General features: G+C 52.9%; 4 protein-coding genes across 4 annotated transcripts; 2 read left to right on the forward strand and 2 right to left on the reverse strand.

Annotated features, from left to right (window-relative positions):
* Positions 1 to 978: 978 nt before the first annotated feature.
* IUM83_19899 (uncharacterized protein) lies at positions 979 to 1,329 on the reverse strand (the record flags this gene model as incomplete). Its single annotated transcript, XM_067944968.1, has 1 exon — positions 979 to 1,329. One exon carries the CDS (start codon positions 1,327 to 1,329, stop codon positions 979 to 981), a length of 351 nt encoding a protein of 116 aa, XP_067781669.1.
* A 4,753-nt stretch (positions 1,330 to 6,082) lies between these two features.
* Positions 6,083 to 8,341, forward strand: IUM83_19900 (putative croquemort-like mating protein M82; the record flags this gene model as incomplete). The annotated part of the gene is made up of 2 exons (XM_067944969.1): positions 6,083 to 6,117; positions 6,187 to 8,341. The coding sequence occupies 2 exons, from the start codon at positions 6,083 to 6,085 to the stop codon at positions 8,339 to 8,341; spliced, it is 2,190 nt and encodes a 729-aa protein (XP_067781658.1).
* A 9,338-nt stretch (positions 8,342 to 17,679) lies between these two features.
* Positions 17,680 to 18,951, reverse strand: IUM83_19901 (Sugar transport protein 10; the record flags this gene model as incomplete). Its single annotated transcript, XM_067944970.1, has 1 exon — positions 17,680 to 18,951. One exon carries the CDS (start codon positions 18,949 to 18,951, stop codon positions 17,680 to 17,682), a length of 1,272 nt encoding a protein of 423 aa, XP_067781657.1.
* A 137-nt stretch (positions 18,952 to 19,088) lies between these two features.
* On the forward strand, positions 19,089 to 23,324 carry IUM83_19902 (structural maintenance of chromosomes protein; the record flags this gene model as incomplete). Its single annotated transcript, XM_067944971.1, has 1 exon — positions 19,089 to 23,324. One exon carries the CDS (start codon positions 19,089 to 19,091, stop codon positions 23,322 to 23,324), a length of 4,236 nt encoding a protein of 1,411 aa, XP_067781660.1.
* Positions 23,325 to 23,588: the final 264 nt, after the last annotated feature.

The following is a 23,588-nucleotide window of genomic DNA, read 5'->3' on the forward strand; positions in this document are numbered from 1 at the left end:
GATAGACGGGGGTCGGACTACACGTCCCCTAGCTGGGATCAGGTTCTCAGTGATTTTATCGAGTTACTCCCGGGGGGTAATCCCAGCTCCCAAAATTGCAGCAAGACCATCCTCATTTCTCCGTGAACCTCTAACGGCCACGGAGGTAGGCGAGCAGCCCACTGCTCACAGCGACCTCCCAAGGACTGAGATCTGAACAACCATTTCAGAACCGAATATCGGGTATAGACACTTGGTTCCAACCAACATCGTGTAGAACACGCTGAGAACCCAGAGCAAGGCCACGACTTCTTTCTCAGCCGGGTGGTATCTGAGCTCCTGATCGTGAAGCACCTTCCAGGTAACGCACCGGATGAACAAGGCAGCGATAGCCTGTACCAACCACAAGTCGTCGTCGTCACGTCCATCGGGGGGGGGGTTGAAAAATGCTACTCCCTGGAGGATTTATACATCTCTTTTATAAAACAGGTTGGTATTGGTGATGAGGCGCAAGTAGGGCACACCAATAGGCGTGTTGGAAATGCGGCAATTTGGCGGGGCTGTTATTATAATTCCTACGGAATTAGACCCTTAAAAGGGCGACTAGCCCTAATTTAAGGCCAATTCTACCTAGGATTGTAACCGATCCCCCAACTCCCTCGATGACATATCGACGGGAATACGGTGGCGGGTAAATATAATAATGACATTGCTGTATTATAGCAAACCGCCGTTCCGAATGCACTACTGCACCTCCCTCTTACCCGGTCTTGATTACTGTGGTAGCTTATTCCGCCTCAACTTCTCCTCACATCGCCACTCCTAATTCGGTCACGGAGTGACAGCCCGTAATTAGCGTGTGAATTAGCCATGAACATTAGAATTACCCCAGACGAATAGGTAAAAGACACAATACATGTTGCAAATAACATCTAGTCTATAGGCACTGCTATCCTGTGGCAGCATGAGGATAAATAAGCTGGAGTCTACTTCTCGTGGCTAGCACTGTACGGCAGTAGCAGTTGTGAACGGACGTCGCTCCAGCACGCGCCGGTACTTGAGTGCCTTCTTGGCAAGCAGCGCGTTAGTGCTGCAGACGTCGGTCGAGGCGGCCGTTGCGGCCAGGTGCACGAGCTCGGAGATCTTGGCTTGCGTGCGCAGTCGAAAGACTTCATTTTGAAACGAGACGCCATCTGCGCGTCGCGAGTACCGCTCGGAAGCCGCGGTAGCAGATAGTTGCCGCCGGGCTGCGACGTTGAGCACTGGCAGGCGAAGCGGCTTGGTCGAGGCGCATTTGGAGGCGGGGTCCTCAACAAACGGCGCGCACTGCATCATCATCATGTTGCACATTGCTGCAGTGGGTGGAGGAGTGGGTGCTGCGCGGTGTAATTGGAAGTGACTCATCCAGTGGGCAGAGCCCGTCGGACACGCCGGTCATAAATAGCGGCGCCGGTTTGCGGGTGGCAAGCACACGCGCGGCGCTCCGCGCGACTTTGCCACTTCAACATCCTCGATTAGTGCTTGGATCGCCTCACAGGCGCCTTGCATGCGCCTCGCGCATTGCGGCGGTTTTCGAAGCAGGGCTTTCGCCTACAGCAGCGAATGCGTTACACAACCTCGTCGAGCGTACATTGAGGCGCTCGCCTCATCGCCGCTTCAACTTGCTCTTCGTGTTTCTGCTGCAATGTGACGAGTCCCAGCATCCGTGCGGGCTTTTCCGCCGCGTCGTCATCTGCACCGAGCAGCGGTGGTGACAAATAAGGCGAGCGTGAATATTGCGCGTCGCTGCAGCGGGGATTGCTTGGAGCAAGCGTAGGTTGAAGTCGAGCAGCGTTCACAGATCGTGAGTCGCCACACACGCGCTCACGCATCTTTGATGAGTTTACCGGAATTGGCGCGCGCTCTGACCTGCCAACTGGGCCGAAGCTGCCGTTGGCCACGGGCTTGGGCGACTCGCCACCCCTCCACTCAACCTTGATTGGATCGCCACTAAATCGGGAACGGCGGCGACGGGGAAGGCGACGCACGTTTTGGCGCTGCTGAGACGGTGGCGCCAACGCGCGAATCTTCCAAAATGGACGGCGATGTTTCGTAGGTTGGGCCAAGTTGTCGGTAAAGTACCTGCAACCAGAGCAGCTTGGCCGCGGCGGGGCTGGATCTTCATCTCGTCTAACTCGTGAATAGCACATGCCGACAGAATGGACGAATGGGCGAGATTTCCCGACTGGACAAGCCGTCGAGCTTGCTCAATACGAGAGCATCATGCAAGCAAGAAGACCCACGCAATTACGTAGTGCATGTTACTGCTGAGCTCTAGACGTAGCTTTTGTGCTGACACCTCGCACAGCTCAGAGAGCTGCTTGTACAGGAACCTTAACGAAATCCGCTGAAACTAAACAGCGGGTCGAGGAAGTTCGCCAACAGCGCCAACACCAGTAAGAAATGAGGTGAACCACCAAGTACTGAAGCGTGTACACACTCTACAGACAACACCGTGCATCGTCAAGAACGAATACATCCTGATCAGTTGCTGTAAGGCCCGACCGGCTTATTTTGTGCGGATAGTAACTTCGTGGTCAGTGCTCGCTGGATAATCCATCTTGCGTACAAGTACAAGTACTGGTGTTGCTTGGCTACGCCTCACAATTCCATCCATTTTCGAAGGGGAAATCCGCTGTCAACAACGAGGTGTCACTAACTACTGCTTGGCAAACCGGCAATTCAATCTCGTTGTTCGTCCCCGCAGTACCCACGCGGAGTTGTAGTGGAGCCAAATTTCAGACCTTACGGTGCCGATATCATAGGGGAACAGTGGTTGCACAGTAGTGGATAGTTTCAGGAGTATAGCGTTCAGATCGCCGCGGGCCGTCGTGAAGCTTCATTTGAGATCCCAACGGTCCTGACAGTCGGCGGTCGAACCACCCTGCACTTTTATTTACTTCACTTCACTACGATGGGGGCGAACATTTCGGAGATCGACCATACGTGGCCTCGAAAGCGAACCGTCGTCGCGCAAGTCTCACCACGGCCACCATCGCCGAGGCACACCCGATTAACCTGCCCACGGTGTTCAAGAACGAGCGCAGCGTGTCGTGTCCGTTGCCTTCCGAACACTTAGTCCAGTCCCCCTTTGGCGTCTCCGTTGAGAGCGAGTCCTCCTCCGCCAGACCGAGGCGAAAATTCTGCAACATATTCACACGGCCAACTCGCCCGTGAGCTTGAGGTCGAACGCTCTGCTGGCCCAGAAGATGTCCACAAAGCGCTCTAGTGCACTAGCGAACGACTACTTGAATGATGGAGACAGCTAGCATACACCATTGTACGAGCAAACACTACCCACCCTAGTTTCTAGATGGATGCGACACACATCCGGGGATGACACCGTGATATCAGCCACACAAAGCATTTAGCTTATATTACAGCACCACTATTCATGTAACAACAAATATGAACGCTGCCCCAGCCTTTAAGACCAATCTAACGCCTCGATAATGGACAGGTCAGGCGAACACATGTTCAACTTTCGATGCTTATTAAGGACCTCGGCAATCAGCGCATTGTTGGCGCTGGTGAAGGCGTCCATTTCCTCGATAAGCTGCTGGATCTTCGCACGCGAGGCTTCGTCCTCGAAGGCGATATCAACTCCAGTTCGAACGGAGCGCTCCAGCTTTTGCTGTATCAGCTGTAAATTGCTCATTGAGTAGTCTGAGTCATCTGGGGCGGAACCCTGGAGTCGGTACACGAGCACGGAGGAGGTTGTGAACGGAGCTGGTGGGGTATCGTAGACATTGCTCTCGGCTACTGAACGACTCCTGCTCTCGTTTCGAAGAGTGGTCAGCGTCGGGGCAGACGGGCGACCGGACACTTTCACCACGAAAAATCTCCCACGCACGAGATCCCGAGTCGGTTTCTCTAGAGAGGTCAGACATGGATGCTCGCTCTACACAGGCTTGGCATCCATGTCGTGAGCTGGCGGTCTGGCATAGTACAGCGGGAGGGGCCCCGTGATCAACATGCAGCCTCAGGGACCCCCCTGTCACCTCCACCGCCAGAGCTGTGAAGTGGGCTATTCTCCACTGGCTGCGCTGTTGTGGCCTTCTCAGCATTCTGGTTGGCATGACGACTACGACAGCGATGACTCATCGCAGTTCGACGCGTTATTAATAGTTTAACCAATATTAATACATCTGTTGCGATACATGTACAAAACAAAGTACGCGGCACCTCTGCAGCTGGTTGCCGGCACCCTCCCTAGACGAAGACTCCTTGGCGGCACCGCTTCGAACGTCGACGGTTTCGTTGTTGCCCTGTTCTCCGCTTGGGCAGAAGCCAGAATGCTGCAGCACAATAAGGCTCTGCCAAAGCAACTGACGACTCGAAGGGGATAACAGGCGAAGCTAGGCACATTTACAAGTGGTTGGGTTTCTTACCTCCCTCCACGCCAATCCTATTGCATTCTGTCCGCGCTGTCAGATCTGATCCGATTTATTACATTTGGTATTATAATAGTCTCCGTAGACCAAGGAATCGCTTGAGCACCTGTGTGGCCCCAAGATCGACCAACAATATCTCGAACGATAGCGCGTCGACAAATGCTGTGAGTTTGGGAAATAAGCGCATATCAGTGAGGGTGTATTATATACATACACACATCACCTAAGGTTGGTACAACATCCGACGCTGCTCCGACCAATGTTCTCTTACGGTGAAAATTTACATGGCAAGAAGCAGGCGCTGAGTCCACTACACCTACAAGATAGAGGTGTTGGTACCCGGCATACACTGGTATCGATTTGTCTTTCGTGGGTAGTCATTCGTTCGGAGATTTTCCACCGTTTCGTGGCCGTACTGGTGGGATACAGTTGAGATCAACGTTTCCTAAGTACTCTTTGCAGGGATATAGTTTAATATTAAAAATATCACCCGTCACGGGCTGTTCAAAGTGAGAATCTCTACTATCGTCGGCACTGCTCTAGTTTCTGCCCCTGTTGGTACAAACCCGTTGTGGGTCCAAATCGGATTGGCCTTGAATTTTCGCTGCAGACAAATAAACACTAAATGCACGTAGCGTCAGCTCGGGTGTCAGAGAGGCATACTGCTGATGGACTTCTTGCAGGCTGCATTCGAAGAAGACTCGATGGTCGATTCGAAGACAAACTGGAGATCGAGATTCCACCGAATTGCTGGATAAGCCGAATGGAATCGTCCGTTTAGCATGGTCGAAAGTTGAAGTCTCCACACATCCTCGAGACCTTTCTAACATTACAAAATCACTCAATATCGATAGCCACACCCGCACGTTGAGTGTGTGTGTGTGATTGAGGGTGCTGTGGTGGCGCTGGCAACTCTTGGAGTAGTACAAGTACTCAACAAATATCAAGAAAATGATGAGCATAGGAAAAGCTAAACGACCTATGCGCAATGTACACTTCCACCGTCACTTTCCGCGTCGTCCGACACGAGTTGCAAACCAACTACAATCTAGACATCAGTAGACATCGGCGGTCAATCTCCGACAAGACACCCACTAAAACTTACCGCGCGGCTGACGATGCAGCACCCGAGCTTCCGCTTCTTGGCCACCCCGAAATGCGACTTGCACCTCCCCACACACTCCTTTGACGCAAGGAGCAGTAAACAAGTTGTGCGCACATTTCGTGGGCTAAGGCGGTGTCCTCGATAACAAGAGGAAGGACCCAGCTCGTATCGTAGAGCAACTACCGCTGCTACTTGTTGGCTTTATCGAGGTCACTGCTGTACATCGGTGGACTCTAACATGCCAATTCCAACGTTCTTCTTCCGGATTTCCCCAGGAAGCAGTGCGGTGGTGATCAAAGTTGACACATCGGTGCTGTTCGGCAGTCTGCAGTGGTGTGCGATGCTGGAACACGGAATGTCTCCACTTCAAGATGACTGTTGTACTTCGTTCTGATCGATGGAGATGCCCGTACCACCCGTGTCTCCTGGCTTGATTAGTCGGGCTCCGCACTGCAACACGAGCGGAGACCAATCCAGGCGCCTTCAAGACGGACGGCTCACTTCTGTTTTTGCCTCGTCGAGAAGCCTGCAGCAAATCGCGTCAAAACCTCGTCGCTGGATCGCGATGAACGAGTCCCCCACCAACGACTACGAGAAGAGGTACGACCAACTCTTGTATTCCATTCGTGTTCAATCATCTGAACTCAACCGACTATGGATATACCCCAGCATCGCTACCCCAACGGAGACGGACACGAATGCATCTCATCCAAAATCGAGAAGAGCAGGATGCTGTGGCCCGCGACGACTTGGCCTCCTCTTGATCGTATCGGGGGTCCTTTTGACCGTGACCGCCATCGTCTACGGATCAGCACTAGCCCCCGTGATCAACAGTAAGGTCAAGGATGGCGTCGTGGTGTGCGACGCCTCGGACGCTGCAAAGGAATCCTACTACGACGCATACGGCGACTGCGACGACTGCAACCCGTACTACTACACGATGCACATGTTCAACGCCTCGAACGCAGAGGCGTATCTGGCCGGTGAGGCCTCCCAGCTGCAGCTGGACGAGGTGGGGCCTTACGTCTTCCGTCGCCGAGAATTCAAGATCGACATCAACTTCCTGGACGACGGCGCTAGGGTGAGCTACAAATCGTACACGTACCACACGTTCGAGCAATCGCTGAGCTGCGACGGGTGTTCGGATTCGGACCAGTTCACGAGCTTTGACGTCGGATACTTGAATGTCATCGCCCAAGCTGGAGGCGAGGAGGCCTTCCTCACGAAGCTCGCAGCCGGCTCCTTCTCCACGAACGAGACGGTCATTGCCGACGCGATCGTCAACTACGGTTCGCAGATGATGCGCTGGGTCAATGGCCTCAACTCGCTTGATCCCGTCGCGATGAATACCGTTGCGAGTGGAGGCACTGTGCTGACCTTCCTAGCCACGGGCCCGGAGGCTATCGCGGACTTGGATTTGTCCGGGTTTGTCTACAACGGACTCTTTGTGACGCGGACAGCTTCGCAATGGGCTCTCGGATACCCAAGTATGCTGGCTGGACTGGGTCTTGGCAGCGAATATGTCACGAACTGCAACGTCACGAACGGATGGGACGAGAAGTGCGCTAGCTGCGAGGGCGACGCCTGCCTCGATATTTGGTACGAGTGCAAGCAGTGCGCGCTGGGTGCGAGCGTCGTCGCTATCAACAACGTCACGTGTGGCATCATCGAGGATATCTACGCGGAGGAATATGGTGCGGAAGAAGCGGCGACGTTCAGGAAGAACACGTGTGGGCTGTGCGAGACCTTCGGACTCTGCGCCGCCCCACTCCCTGGCATCGCTGAAGACTCGGGGCTGGACTACTCGAAGACCCCTCCTTCCGCTGACGATCTGGAAACGTACATCCAGATAACGGGGTGTGCTGACGACACGGCGATTCTGGACTACGTGGAGTTCAACGGCTTCACCTCCACAGCGCTGTGGGTCACTACGCTCGGCGAGGAGCGCCGGAATCCGACACTCTCAGAGATCATTGCGTTCAATGACTATGGAAACTGTGCCAACCCTACGTCTAACCTCACGTGTAGTGACGTCCAGGGCAATGACGCCACCAGTATCAAGCCTGGCGGTGCTGGCATGACGGGCTTTGACGATACACTCACGCAAGCATCGTCCGATATGTACTTGGACGAAGGCAAGCAAAACGTGACGCTGTACTCGACCGGAACGAAGGTCGACTACGAAGGCATTACCTTGCATCGCTTCAGCCCGCCAGTCGACCTGCTGGTCAACTCGGAGTACAACAACGCAAAGGGTACGGGTTGGCCAGTGAATGGAGTGCAGCCGCTAGCGTTCTCTGCGGGGTTCCTTGCGTACGTGTCCTACCCGTTATACATCTACGGCAACACGTCGCTTCTTGACGCCATCGAGATCAGAATGACTGACGGCGTGGTAGCGTCCGGCGAGTCCATGTACGATGCGGACTCGGGCGACCTGAAGCAGAAATACGTGGACAAGTACGTGACGTACATCGATGTGGAAGCTGGTACGGGCAAAACTATGGTGGCGCACAAGCGGCTGATGGCGTCGTACGCCCTGTCGTACTCGGCTCTGAACGAGTCGGCCCCCATGTCGGACGTGGTGTGGCCCAACCTCGATGCCGAAGTCATCTTCCCTGCCTACTGGGGCGAGGAAAGCGCCACGGTCGGCAGCTCGTCGGTTGACTACTACCATTTGATCCAGCACCTGTTGAAGTCGGTTATCCCAGTGCTCGTCGTCGGGACCATTGTGGGGCTAGCACTCGTGGGAGGAGGCTGCTTCCACCGCCGCAAGATTGCGAAGCAGTTGCACCTCCAAAGGAAGGACCCGGCGGGCGACGTGTAAGTTGTTGAAGTTTGCTCGTTTGCGTATCGTTGATAAGTGAGACTTTGCTCATCCGCATTGTTGCTCGACGGAATTTGGTCGATAATGAGGGGTTATCATCCCTTCCACAAACAGGGTCTCGGTCCCGGTCCTAAGAGGGTTTCTATGGAGCGGAGGACCTGACGTGAATATCTCCCAATCCGAAGCAGATTCACATTAACTCGAACTGGATTCACATTAACTCGGACAAGATTCACTATAAGTCGGACGAGATTCACTATAAGTAGGACGAGGTTCACATTAACTCGAACAAAATTCACATTAACTCGACGAAATTCATATTAACTAAGACTAAAGCAAACAAGCTACACAGGAGAAGAGACCTAATGCATATCGTCGAGGATCTTTTTGTGTAGAAGCGCTCGAAAGTTTTCTGCCTTCGTTGTATTCAACCCACCACGCGTCCATTTCTCGATCTCATCAGTAATAGAAGTTGGCTCAAACCTCGAAATCATGCTTGCAATCACATCCATGTAGAAAAGCATGTATATTCCGCAGTCCAAGCAATTCGACTGCTGAGGCTTCGTCTTATACGCATATGTACTCCATTCGAACACTGGAGATGAGGTGTCATTGATGGTGAGAGCGTGAGCGAAAAACCACTGCAGAATCACGAATATATACTCGGTACTGTGGGCGCCCTTTAATGAGTTGATGTGATATGCTTTTGCTTGGCCTTGTTGCGTAGCATTCTCAATGATCACAAAACTCCAGTGGTTCCCACCAGATATTGGGAGTAGCACATAGCGATACGATTTCCAGTCAAAAGCACTAATAGCGGCACGAATTCCCCGTCGTTTCTTCACGGGGTTGCCCATATTGTACGCTAATTCGATCTCACCAAACAAGCCAGATCCACAAGGGCATACGATGTTATTCTTTTGTGCCATATATCGAAAGATGAAATAATCTAACGATGATTCAGTTGTTGTTGCACCCTGCAATAAGCTGTCCAAGTCGTCGGAGAAAACATGGATTGTAAGCGCACGCTGTGAATCCGTCCACGTCACCAAGGGAACACTTTTAGCATACCGCTTCCTGAAAAAATGACTTGAAGGATGAGCACTGCCAGTACCCTTTGCAGAGATAGCTGCAGCAACTCCACCACCAGACACATTTGCGTCGTTTTCATTTTTGCTTCCATCTAGAACTATAGGTTCTGCAGCATCCTGTCTAGAGTGGCTGGCACCTGCATCTTCACCAATCTCGGGAGCACGTTCTTTGCCTTCACGACAGTCACCACACATTTCTTTTGCGATCGCATCGTCTTCGAGCTGTGCATCACGAGCCATGCTATCATCAACTGCATCATTAGTAACGAAGTCACCACTGTCTTCGCTAACAGCCACCATATCCACATCGCTATCACATTCATCACTTTCGTCACTTTCATCATCTGCAACACGAGTGCCCAATAAATCGACGTCACCACTGACATTTGCCGCGTTGTTGACTGCGACTTCTTGATCAACAGTGCTGATACCCTTTCCAGTCTCACGAGTATTGCCTTCACGTCTCTCCGCTGAGGAACTCCCATTACGCTGCTTCTGCTCTCGGTATCGATCAATGAATCGCCGCACCCATGTCTTCTGTGTGTTTTCCTTCCAACGAGCAAATTCCTCAATTCTGCTGCAGTATGCCAGCAGGTCACTTGGTGTGCAGCGTCCATCCTCTAATAAGCATTTGTCGTAATATTCCAACACTCTTAATTCAAATGGGGCGAGCTTATGGACGCGCCCCCCTCCTTTTGCACGCATTCGATCGCCGACTTTCGCATCGAGGTCTCGGTCCAGATCGTCCCAGTACCGCTTACGCCATCCAGAAAGAGTGCCTTTGGATACTTTTAACATCTTTCCGGCTACCTCAGTACTCCATTCGGGGTGCTGTCTCCACCTTCTCAGTCGCACAAGCTTCTCCTTCAACGGTAGATTTACGCAGGAACGAACCATCCCTCGTGCTCCCTGTTCCCGAAGAAAAGCTGTAATGGAAGGCTGAGAATATTCGACTTATTATGACTCCCTGGTCGACTTATTTTGACTTCATGGTCGACTTATTTGGAATTGGTCGAGTTAATATGAAACGAGGTCGAGTTAATCTGAATTGGCGGTCGAGTTAATTTGACACGAGGTCGAGTTAATCTGAATTAGGGGTCGAGTAAATCTGAACCTCACGCCATCTTGCACAGCAATATTTGGGACGCTAGAGGCATGCGATTGCATCGGCCTCAACTTCATCTTTAATCATTTCTGCATTTTGAGAGACCCAGTTCAACGACTTCTTCCGCGATCGACGGCACTTTTCAATAGCAGCCACAGATATTTGAATCGCAACTTGTTCTGGTATTGAAGATGAGCTTTGTACAGTGTTTGCAACAGCAATTACAAGATCCAAAACACGACGCCGACGATTAAAAAACCGGCGTTCCTCGGAATCACACCATTTAGTTCCATACTGCGACTCGAGATCACGTACAGCGACGTCACCATCTATACCAAGAGACCATTCATTCCACAATTGTTGTACAGTCTCCAATCCTCGGCGCATTTTGTACTGTTGCCTCTCGTAAGAGCTGCGCTGAGTTAGTGGAGAAACCGAGGCCGCTTGAACTGGGGTTGCTAGCTGAGCACTTGGTTGATCCCCTGATAGAATCTGCACTTGGAGGATTGCCTTACCATCCTGAAGGGGAGCCAGCACTTTCAGGACATCGGTAAGGCTGCCTTCAACAGCTTCTAACGTTGAACGCGCCTGACATATCGCACTTTTGAGATCATTATGTACGCCATCGATTTTCGCATTCAGAACAGGTACAGCTTTCTGTAAGCGCTGTTCAGCAGGATCTTCCAGGGTGCTCAAATGCTGCTTTGCCTTCTGCTTGAAGATTTTGAACTGCTGTGATGCAAATATGCTGTGCTTCCAAATCGGGTGGTTTGGTACTATATCCTGCAGCAAAACAGCATCTTGCAGCACAACCTTCCGCAGATATTGTAATAGTTCAAGAAAGCCACCTGACGCAATTGACTGCTCCGCCGCCCCGGTGTTGATAGCTTCTTGCCATCCTTCTACCTGTGGGAAAACTTGTCTTTCCAGTGCCACAGGTGGATCAACAGATGCGCGGACAACAAAAAAACTCCCTCGCGCGGGCTCAAAACCTGCCAATGTGCGCATTGCCTCCCTAGGAAGCGATGTGAGGTAGCATTTCTGCATGGCTTGATTGTTCCACCTGCCAAGGCGTCGAATTTGGGATTCGCTTGCACCAGCTACGTCCGCCATGCGCGACCCAGAGCCACGGCCAACATGTGTCTTGGCTGTACTATGAACACCGACGAATTTTAATGCCGCTGTGATAGCCTCGTTATGGGTTTTGTATGACATTGCCTTGGTAGTATCCTTTCCCGTTTTCAATAACTTGGTTGGGTACCAGCTTTCCGATGATGTAAAGTCTGGGAAAGGCTCGCCATCGATATGCCAACGCCAAAACAAGTAAAACCCTAGCAATCCATGAGGGCAAATTTCAACGTATTTGCTGCGCATGCAAGCGCCAAACTCAATGCGGCCAACCTGGTTGGTTTTTCCCTGCCTCATCACCATCACCAGTGCTCTGCACGGACTGTATCCCTCATTTTCAAGAAGAATGGAGTGTAAATCTGCTAACTCCAGCATACGCGCGGACTCTCCGCGCATTAAGGCGTAGTGACTTAGCAAAAACGCGAGGAGATTCCTCAAGCGTTTACCAGAATCGCGTCCTGGTGTCCAAAAAAATGAGATATCTGCTGAAGCTGCTCCATCGTAGTATACCCGTCAAGAAGGGTGTCAGCACCGCGATCTGCAAAGTTTTTCCGCTTTCTGTCGTCTTCTTCAAACTGGGTGAGCTTCAACAGTGCTGTTACGGCGTCGTCGCGAGGTGAGGGATTGCTGTTAATGTTTGCCCGCGCTTGCTGCTTCCAAAGATCTACCATCGCTGCAACATATGCATTCACACTTGATCTCCCTATTGTGGTTTTCCTTTCGCTGGTGTTCTTGGATCCTTTGTGACGCTTTACCCTCCCAATCACGCACTCTTCCAGGAAGAGATGGAGCTTCTCCCCTGTCACAGTGAAGCGCGTGAGTTCATTAAACGAGCTTCCCTTCGACCTGCACCAGTCCAAAAACTCCTCCTGGCGCTTGCTGTACGCCCTCACTGTATTTTTTGGTCTAAGGTTGATTGCTCTGCTATAGGTCCGCTGCACCGACTCCTTCAGCTCGACGCGCATGCGTGCTTCCTCGGCCATTGTTTTTTGTGATTGAGCGCGTCTAGCCTCTAGCAGCCATAATTTTGGCCAACCAGCAACCATAAGTCCTGGCGCTCAAATAACCAATTATCCTACTTCAAAACCGGAAATAACTGAAGTGATTTGTCCTGAATCCACAGGGTACCACCCAGTCCCGGACCGGACCCCGGTGATGATAATATCATATTATGATGTGCATGGTTAATCCGTTGCATGCAGACCGTGCATCACAGACTGTGTTTAGATCTAATTGTGTCATCCGCTAATAGAGCTTTGGATAAGAGCGTCAACGTCCACCGCGCTGTGAAATGAATCCGACCTGCAGGGCGGAAGGAACTGTCCGAGTGGCCGCCGAGAATACACTCGTCTGGGGGAGTAGGAAAGTTCGACACTGTCACGTCAGCGAAATGAAGACGGCTCTGCTGAATATCAAGCACAAGGTGGCCAAGTGGCTACATTGGCTGCACAACCTCAAGACGGAGCACCAATACCTCGGTCGCTACTCCGTCGAGTAGATCTGCCCATTCTACGCCTATTAGGAGAAGACAAGCATCTATCGAGTGATTGCAGTCATCACTCTGACCCTGTTACCCACTGCACTCACGTTATGGGGACGCGATTGCCTACACGCTGCGTGATCCGCGCGGCGGAGCTAAGCGTCACGCCACCACCTTCCTGCAATCGATTCTATCCCACGCGGTCATGGCGTACATGCTCCTGCTGGCTGGTACGCACTCAACCGTCGCAGCACGAGGTATACTCACAAGAAAGTTGCCCTCATCTCGCTTTGTGTGGCGGTCTGCCTCGAGGCCCTCGAGTCCTGGTGGATTATCTGAGCGTTCGAGTGGCGATTCCCAATACCGTGCCGTGATTTTCTCGGCGTGATATCATGGGGGAATGCTCACCGTTCTCTTCAACTACATTTTCGCCATAGACGAGCTCACGATCGACTGCGACGATACATTCCCGTTGTGGGTACCCCAGGTGATGCTTTTCTACTTTCTGCTGTTCCCGTCGGTCGGGCTTGCCGCCGTGCCGTGGTGGGCGCAGATTACAATGACCTTCCTATTTTCTATCGTCAAGCTGTCGATTAAGCGTGCACATTCGGAAATAAACCGCATCCTGAACGACAGCAGCGCGGACGTGACAATTTGCAAGGTGGAATCTTCAGGTTCGCTGTACCAAACCGTGTGCATGAACTACGTCCAAAGCAACTTGATAGCGTTACTTCTGATGGTGCTTGACTTCGTGCAAGTCGCACACGAGGCCCACGTATACATCCGCCACGATTATATTAATGATTCGAAGTCTACTATGCAAACTGCAGTAAGAATCGTCGAGAGTGCCCTGTACTCCGATACGATTGATTGAGAAGTCGACTGCTAAGAATTCAATTTCGCCGCTGCCGTTTGAAGAATACCACGAAGGTGGTCAAGCAACGGCATACATCTCCAGAGCAGTCTCTTGAACAACCGCCCAGGGTTCGTCCGGTGATCAAGGAACACCATCGTTTTCGTGACATGACATTTGAACCAGAACCGAAAAAGGATTCGTTCTCGGATGCCATGGTGCATCTGCTGAGGAAGGGCACTTATTGGCGCAGAAGAAGAAAACAACGTCGATCGCGCGCAAGTATGGTGCTAATGATCGGGGGGGGGGCAAGGAAGCCTAACGTCAAGTCCATGGGACAGAAGAGACCTAAGATTAAAGCAGCACATGAAAGTTCTGCTACTTCGACACCACGGCATAGTAGCGGATACTCTGATCAATTAGGCCCACGCGGCGCTGGCTTGCACGGAATCAACACCAGTCGTGAGGTCGCCACCTAGATTTTAATCGACTCGAACATGAGGCAATATGTGCCGCATCCTGGACTTCGGCCAGGTGTCTGTCAGCCACATCAAAAGCCTGATCTGAGTGCCGCGGGGGTTGAAAACGAGCTTCCAACTGCACTCGCGACGACATTTGTTCCATCTGCCAGCAAGCTGCGAGATGAATCACAAGACGTGGTCAAGGAGTCCCCTGATCGCAGAGTTCAGCGGCTCGAACAACCATAGCAGATACGTCATTTGCTCATGGGAGCGAGGCTTCGTCCGATCGCCCAACAAAATGTCCAGTCGATCCATCTTGCCTAGACCCGCTGGAAGACGGATGAGCAGCAGCAACATCATGACTGATTCAGAATCAGTCATGATGTTGAATCAGTGATTCTACTACCCCTCGCACTGATGATCCCGACGATGAACGATTGTTTGGACATCGCGGCATTGAGACTAACGAATATACAGTAGGCTCCATTGATGATATCTTGATTCGCTGGAAGGATTAAGCTCGCATACTTGAGCAAGCGCTGCTGCTTTATTTGTTGTGGAAGTGCTGCTGTTCGTGAAATATATGGAAGTGTTTTTCCCATCTTGAACGCTGCGTGCGTTGGTGGTTTAAGGAATCTACCCAACGCGAAATGTAATGTCATGCTCATGAACATGAGCTATAACGCGATCTTTGTTGAAGTCTTGACTTCGATTGGCTACGCGATGCTGGAAGTCGTGTCTTTCTTATCCGTGTATTATTCCCTCAAAAAGAAATACGGCATTCAGCACTCGACCGGCTCGCGTTCCTGCTCGAATTGTACACGATGACGTTGCAAGGCAAGCCCATTGGTTGCTTCATCACCATTCTCAATTCGTCGACAATGCACCATAGTATCGATATCACGTTCAAGTTCGACTGGGATGCCCTTCTCAAGACCCAAAATCCCTACAAAGCCGATCAGTAGAAACAACACAGATAAATCTACTGACACGGACAGAAAGTGTCGTTGAGTTTCGTGTTATTGTCAAGTTTCAGGTACCAAGCCATTTGTGCCATGAGCGTGGAGATATGTGTATATGCACGCGGTTGCACACCAGTACGAGTTATAGGAAGAATTTTCTTGTTGTGCTGGGGTTGAAGCCTTTTTAACCTTATCAATAAGGACAATGGCGCACGATCGCATCGAACGTCGAGCTGGAATTGGTTGCGCATCCTACGAACAGACTGCTCGGAACTTCGTTCTGGTGACGGACAAGAAAGCACGTCAAAAATCGGATTCGTCATATGGACCTGCGGCTTACCCGACATACGGGTGAATCTATCGATCGTGATCAACGTTTTTGTTGGCACTCCGACGTCGGCCAATAGACTAAATCTTGTGTTTCTCGTAAGCTCACCGTTTCTTTCCAATTCACGGACATGAGCCCAGACAGTCACACCAACAAGTTAACAGCATGGCTGGGCTGGCTGCAGGATTTCAAGAAGGAACAACCGTACATCGGCCGCTACTCCGTCGAGAAACTCTACGCTTTCCACGAATACCAAGAGAAAACAAGCATCTACCGTGTGATCGCGGTCATCGTGCTGACTCCGTTACCGACAATCCTCGTGCTGTAGGGGCTCGAATGCATCCCGCTACCCGATCTTCGCGGGGGTGCAAAACGGAACGCCGTCACGTTCTTGCGATCGATTCTGTCCCACGCGGTCATGACCTTCATGTGTCTCCTCTGCGGCAAGCAGGCAGTTGGTCTCAATGAAAGAAACACCAAGTGGGCATTCGAATGGCACTTTCCAACCCCATGTCGTGAGCTATTTACCTTGATACCATGGATGAGTCTCACGGTGCTGTTCAACTACATTTTCGCTAGAGACGATTTCCTGAGCGTGTGGGATCGGCTGCAACGGTATGTTCCCGTTGTCAGTACCCAAAGTGTTGTATTACTTCCAATTGTTCCTATCGGTGGGATTTGTTGCAGTACCATGGTGGGCTCAAATAACGATGATCTTCCTCTTCCTCGTCGTCAAGCTAGCTATTAAGCGCTCGCCCTGGAAATACGCTCGAAACCTCCACGATATCAGTGCGGACGTGACAATCTGCATGGTGGAAATCTCGGGTTCATTGTATCAAACCGTCTGCATGAACTATGTTCAAAGCAAGTTGATGGTGATACTCTTGATGGCGCTCGACTTCGTACAAGCAGCCCGTGAGGCTGACTTGTACATCCGTCATGACTACATCATCGATTCAAAATCTACAGTGCAGAGTGCTGTGCATGTTGTCGAGAACGCGCTATTCGAGACTGCAGATGCAGAGAAATTGACTGCGGACACCTCTCTCGTTGCCGTACCATTTGACGAAAACACAGATGAGCAATACAATCCGAAGACCATCTTGGACAGTTTTCGGGGCAAAAGCTTACCAAAAGTCCAGCCGTTGCCGAAGAGTAATGAAGATATGAGAGACACCTCTCACGTTCTACCTGTTATCCGAGGCAACAGTCTAACAACGAAAACGATACTATTTAAGAAAGCCTTCAGCAGAGCCGTGGTAACAGCACTTGGTCCCAATCAACGACAACACAGAGTATCTCCTCCAAAACCCAGAGAAGAAGTCTCAGACGACGAACGATTGTTCAGACACCGTGGCGTCGAAATGCATGGTACGTCTGGCATTTCTATTGATGGTGTCCTTATTCACCAAAGAGATCAGGCTCGAATCCTAGAACAAACGCTGCAGTTGCTCTTCGGAGCCGAGGTGCTGCTCTTCGTGCACGTGGAAATGTTTGTGCCTGTCCTCTATTCCGCTTTGATAGGGGGCCTCTGAAATTTACCGAACGCCAAGTACAACGTGATCCTGATGAACATGTCCTACGACACTATGATTCGTGAAGTGGTGACGTCCCTCGGATACGGTTCACTCGAGGTTGTGTCCTTCCTGCTTGTGTACATTTTTTTGAAGAAGCGATACGGCATTTCTGCACTCTACCAACTCGCATTCCTTCTTGAGTCGTACACAATGACTCTGCAAGGCAAGCTTGTCGGCAGCTACATCGTTATTTTGAATTCAACCACGATCCATCAAGGCACCGACGTCACCTCTGGGACGCGCTACTCAAGACTCCGAATCCATACAACTAGTTATACAAGCTAGGAGCCCGACGGACAAGGCAAGTTCATAATCAATGAATTAATAATATGCATAAGTACTCCGAGAAAAAATTATGTACGACAAGGCTCCAACAGTTCGAGAACAGCTTGGCACCTCCGCTGCCGCGCGAGCTTGACTCCGTGGTCGATGTTGCAGCTTTCGGGTCGGTTTTGCATGAGGAAATCGACCACCTGCACGTGACCACGCAGCGCGGCTTCGTTGAAAGCCCTCGCAGTGCAGCCTTCCGTCCGGTTCTGATGAAGGAAGCGCACGACTTCCACGTGGCCCCACAGCGCCGCATAGTCCATAGCGTCCGTCGTGCAGCCCTCTTGTCTGTGCTCATGAAGGAACCTCACGACGTCGAGGTGGCCTTTTGCAGCGGCTCGATCCATCGCCCGCGAGGTGCATCCTTCCCCCCGGTTCTCGTGCAGATACTTGACAATCTCCAAGTAGCCCCCCGCCGCCGCGTCGTCCATCGCCTTGGTGGTGCACGACAGCTCGGGGGCGTGGGTGTTCAAGAACACCAGAACCTCAAGCTGTCCTTTAAGCGCCGCCTCCTGCATGGGCACGACTCGGCTGGCGTCCGTGTATCTCTGCGGCGCCTGCTCGTGCAGATGGCGGACGATATCCAAGGCGCCTGCGGCTATAGCCTCGGACATGGCGCTCTTGACGAAGCCCTCGCCCCTGGAGGTCAGGTACTCGACCGTGTCCAGGTCTCCGGCCGCGCAGGCGTGCACCAGCGTGTAGGACGGGCGCGCGTCGGAGCCTTCCTCGTACAGGACGCGCAGCATCTGCGTCTGGCGGCGCTGGTAGGCCACGACCTTCGCCTCCGCCGTGGGGGCGTCTCGGTGGCGCGCGAGGATGGCTCTCACGGCCTGCAGGTCGTCGTTCTCGGCCGCCCAGCGTGTGGCTCGACCCGACCACTTCTCCGGCCGGTGCTGCAGCAGGAAACGCGCCACGTGCTCGTGCTGCGCGTCCAGAGCGCCGTCCAACGCTCTGCTGGTGCAGCCCTCGCGGCGACGCGCGTGCAGGAAGCGCACCACGTCCAGGTGGCCGCGACGCGCGGCGCCGTCCATGGCGTCGGTGGAGAAGCCCTCGGCGTCGAAGACGTGCAGCAGGCGCAGCATGGGCAGCTGGCCCTCGGCGCACACGGCGTCCGCCAGCCCGGCGGCGCACGGCGCGTCGCGCGTGGCCAGCAGCACCGTGGCCACGTCCGCCAGTTCGTCAGCCAGCGCCTCGCGCAGTGTCCAGACGAAGGAGAAGACGCGCCCCAGCGCGTCCAGCGGCAGCCGCGCCGCCACGAAGGCCCGAAGCGCCGCCTCCGCCTCGGGCTGCCGCGCCATGATCGCGATTATTTTTTCTCTAAAAAGCGAAACAAAGTGTACCCATGTGCCGCTGGTTTTTCACAAATTTAGAGTGCGGAGTCCGCATTTTCCGCGCGCGCCAGAGGAAACCCAAGCCAAGCAGCAGCAGCACGAGCATGGCCGGCGACGACGCGCCAGACGCAGCGGAAGGCCCCGCGCCGCCGACGACGGAGATGGACACGACGCCGGAGAACGCGACCGAGCCGCAGCCGCAGCCGCAGCCGCCGGCGTCTCCCGCGCCCCGCAGCGCCGTGTCGACCCCCGCCACGCCCTCCACACCCGGCGCTGTTGCTTGTCCGCCCGTGAAGCGGCTGATGATCACCAAGATGCAGCTGGAGAACTTCAAGTCGTACGCGGGGAAGGTGGAGATCGGGCCCTTCCACAAGTGCTTCAGCGCCGTGGTGGGCCCCAACGGCAGCGGCAAGTCCAACGTGATCGACGCGCTGCTGTTCGTGTTCGGCAAGCGCGCGTCCAAGCTGCGGCTCAAGAAGGTCTCGGAGCTCGTGCACCGCTCCGCGGGCTTCCCGGACCTGGACACGGCCACGGTGTCCGTCTTCTTCCAGGAGATCGTCGACTCGGACGGGCCCGAGGACGCCGCCGACGACAACGAGGCCAACTACACGGTCGTGCCCGGCTCGCACTTCAGCGTCACGCGCACCGCCACCAAGGGCAACGTCAGCAAGTACTACGTCAACGACCGGCCCAGCAACTTCACGCGCGTCACGGAGCTGCTGCAGGACAAGGGCATCGACCTGGACAACAACCGCTTCCTCATCCTGCAGGGAGAGGTGGAGCAGATCGCCATGATGAAGAGCAAGGGCGCCGAGGGCACCAACGAGGACGGCCTGCTCGAGTACCTGGAAGACATCATCGGCTCCAACGTGTACGTGGAGCCCACGGAGAAGGTCTGGGAGGAGGTGGAGCAGTGCAACGAGGTGCGCGGGGACAAGGTGAACCGCGTCAAGCTCGTGGAGAAGGAGAAGGCCCATCTTGAGGGACCGCGCGCCGAGGCGCTCGAGTACCTGCGCAAGGAGAAGGAAGTGTACATGAAGACGAACATTTTGTACCAGTTGTGGATCCAAGAGGCGTCCAAGAACCGCGAGTTGTGCGAGACGAAGCGTGATGAGCTGCAGGCCAAGTACAAGGCTGAGCTGGCTCGCATGGAGAAGAACCGCGAGGAGTTGCAGTCCGTCGAGGTCGTCTACCAACGCGTGAAGAGCGAGCACGACGAAGTCGCCAAGCAGCTGGACGAGGCCAAGGCCGAGTACGCTGACTTCGAGAAGCAGGACGTGAAGCTGCGGGAAGAGCTCAAATACGCCAAGGAGCGCCAGAAAGAACTACAAACAGCACAGAAGAAGGAGCTGAAGAAGCAGAAGAACATCGAGCAAAAGGTGCAAGAGAACGAGGAACTGGTGCCGCAGCTCGAGAAGGAGGTGGAAAAGCTGCAGGCTAAGCTCAAGAAGCAGGAGCAGGTGTTGGAGGGTATCCTTGAGAGCCACAAGGAAGAGACAGCCAAATTGCGTAGCACCATGGAAAGTATCCAGCAGGATATGGAGCCTTTTCAAACCGAGATGAATGCTTTACGGTCGATTATTGATACCACGGAGACGGAGATCCAGCTGGTGGAAGAACCCGTGACCAATGCCAAGAAGGCGCTTGAAGCCAACGCATGCGGCATTATCGAAGCGGAAGCTAACCTGCGTGGACTCGAAGAAGACCAGAGTGAAAAGCGTGAGAAGCTTGAGAAGATGAAGGACCGTATTGATGCAGCTCAGCAGGAGTTGGATGACGTCAAGAGCAGAGAAGGCAGAGTTGCTGAAAAATACCGCGAAGCACGCACGAAAGCCGAAGAAGCTTCAGGCGCAGTGCAATCGCATGCAACTCGAAACCGCATGCTGCGGGAACTTCTTGATGCGTCGAAACCGGGTAAGCCGTTGGAGCATGCTGGGCTGTTTGGCCGTCTGGGTGACCTTGGCGCGATCGATGGCAAATATGATGTTGCTATTTCAACTGCTTGCGGTGCATTGAACAACTTAGTGGTGGAGACCACTTCGGGAGCGCAGGCATGCGTTGCCTACCTACGCAAGCATAACTTGGGACGCACAACGTTCCTGATTTTGGAGCAGCTGGGCTACCTAAAGTCGAAGTATGCCCAACGTTTCCGTGATGTGACTGCTCCATCCGGGCATGTGGCCCCACGCTTGTTCGACTTGGTGGAAGTAAACGATGAAAAGTATTTGCCCGCATTTTACTATGCGCTGCGTGATACGTTAGTGGCTAAAGACCTGGATGAAGCTTCTGCGATCGCTTATCAAGGACGCCAGTGCAAGTACCGTGTTGTGACGTTGGATGGACAACTAGTTGAGATGTCTGGCGCTATGTCAGGTGGTGGTAAACGAGCTCGCAGCGGAGGTATGTCGAGTACACTTGCGAGTGGCTTAAGCGAGGACGAGATTCGGGCTCTGCAAGAGGAAGCATCATCGCAGCGTGAAGAGCTAGAACAGATCCGGGACGAAAAGGCCTCGCTGGAAAAAGAGTTATCTCACCTCACCCGCAAAATTGATCAGTACGAGAATGAGTTGCCTAAGATTGAGCTGGACGTTAGCGCTACGAAGACGCGCCTAGAAGATTTCAAGAAGAATACGAGCATATTGGAAAAGCAAACAACGCTGTCTGCAGAAGCAAAGAAGCAAATTGAAAAACTCAATAAGACCAAAACTGCTAAGGAGGCCGAGTACAAAAGCACGAAGTTGAAGGTGGACAAGATGGCAGCAAAGCTCGCCAAAATGAAGGACCAGATCCTTGATGTGGGTGGTGAAAAACTTCGCAAGGAGCAGGATGTGGCGAAAAAGATCTCAAAACAAATTGCCGAGAAAACGAAGCAGATGACTAAGATTCGAGTCGACTTCAAGAGTAGTCAAAAGAACGCCGAAAAGAATGAGCAGGCCCTGAAGAAGATCGAGGAGGATATCGAAGCCGCTAAGAAGAAAATTGAGGATACCCGAGAACAGATTACTGCGATGGAGGAGAAGGCCCTGGCGGTTCTCCAGAAATGTGAGGCCGTTCAAGAGCAGGTTACCGCGAAAGGAAAGGAGCTCCGGAAGGACGAAGCGAAGTACAGAAAGCTGAAGAAGGAGTATGACGAGATGGCTAGCGCTGAAGTAGATTTGGCCAACAGTTTGGAGGACTGTGAGAAGATGTTGGAAGAAAACGGAAAGAAGGAGACCTACTGGAAGACAAAGCTCAGCTCGCTCCATTCTGCATTTATCACCGAGCAAGAACAAAATGCCGGGGTCTTCGAGGACGAAAGAGACTTGCCAGCTCGGAAACGCCAGAAGAAAAACAAGAGCGCTGACGGAGACGAGGACATGGTAGAGGAGCGCAAGGAGGAGGACGATGACGAGGGCGAAGAAAGCGAAGAGGAGGAAGACGTTAATCTGGATGTCACGCTGGAAAAGCTTCCTATGTTGGACGCCGTGGCGTTGTCCCGCTACAGCAAGGAGGAAATGAAGTATGAGATCTCCGTGCTAGAGCAGCAGCGCGATGAGCTGAAGGCAAACGTAAACATGGGTGCGCTCACAGAGTACAAGCAGAAGGAGGAGGAGTACAAGGCTCGCGTACTGGAGCTGGAAGAGTCGACTAAGCTCCGTGATGCGAAGCGGCACGAGTACGATGAGCTTCGTCGGAAGCGACTGGAGGAATTTATGACGGGCTTCCGCACCATCACACTGAAACTCAAGGAAATGTACCAGATGATCACGCTTGGTGGCGACGCCGAGTTGGAGCTTGTGGATTCGTTGGACCCGTTCTCAGAGGGCGTAGTGTTCAGCGTTCGGCCCTCAAAGAAGAGCTGGAAAAACATTTCCAACTTGTCTGGTGGCGAGAAGACCCTTGCATCCCTGGCGTTGGTGTTTGCGCTGCACCACTACAAGCCAACGCCCTTGTACGTCATGGATGAGATCGATGCTGCTCTGGATTTCAAGAATGTGTCGATCGTGGGCAACTACATCAAACAGCGCACGCGTAATGCGCAGTTCATCATCATCAGTTTGCGCAACAATATGTTCGAGCTCGCAGATCGACTTGTGGGTATCTACAAGACAAACGACGCCACCAAGAGCGTGACCATCAACCCGAAGATTTACGAGCAGGGCACCGGCAAGCCAGCAAACGGTACTGCGACGCCGATGACGAAGAAGCCGAGCACTCCTAGCATGACTAGTCCGAAGAGCGGTCGCCGCTCCGTCAAGAAGGCACGTCGGTCTAGCAACCAGTCCGTGGCATCCCCCGCCCCACAACAAAATGGGTCGGCAACGAACACGCCTTTGCAGGATCGAACGAACCGATCGTAGTAGAACAGTAGCCTCGCCAGCGTTTAAAAATCCGAGCAGCAGAACTAGTACAGGTAGCGTTGCACACTGAGTTGTCTTTCAAGCATACCAAGCTACTGCGTCTTGGGGGGTGGGTGGGTGATGGTCTTCTTGTATGTTGTGCGGATTCTACTGATTGTATACTAAAGAAAGAGTCCAAGGGATCATCACGCAGCCGTCGAATCAACTGGACTGCATTTTCGTAATACTAAAGTCAAACACAGTTTACATCACTGTTCATGGCCG

The sequence above is a fragment of the Phytophthora cinnamomi genome (assembly GCF_018691715.1).
Source record: "Phytophthora cinnamomi strain GKB4 chromosome Unknown Contig115, whole genome shotgun sequence".
In the NCBI taxonomy this organism is placed as follows: Eukaryota; Oomycota; class Peronosporomycetes; order Peronosporales; family Peronosporaceae; genus Phytophthora; species Phytophthora cinnamomi.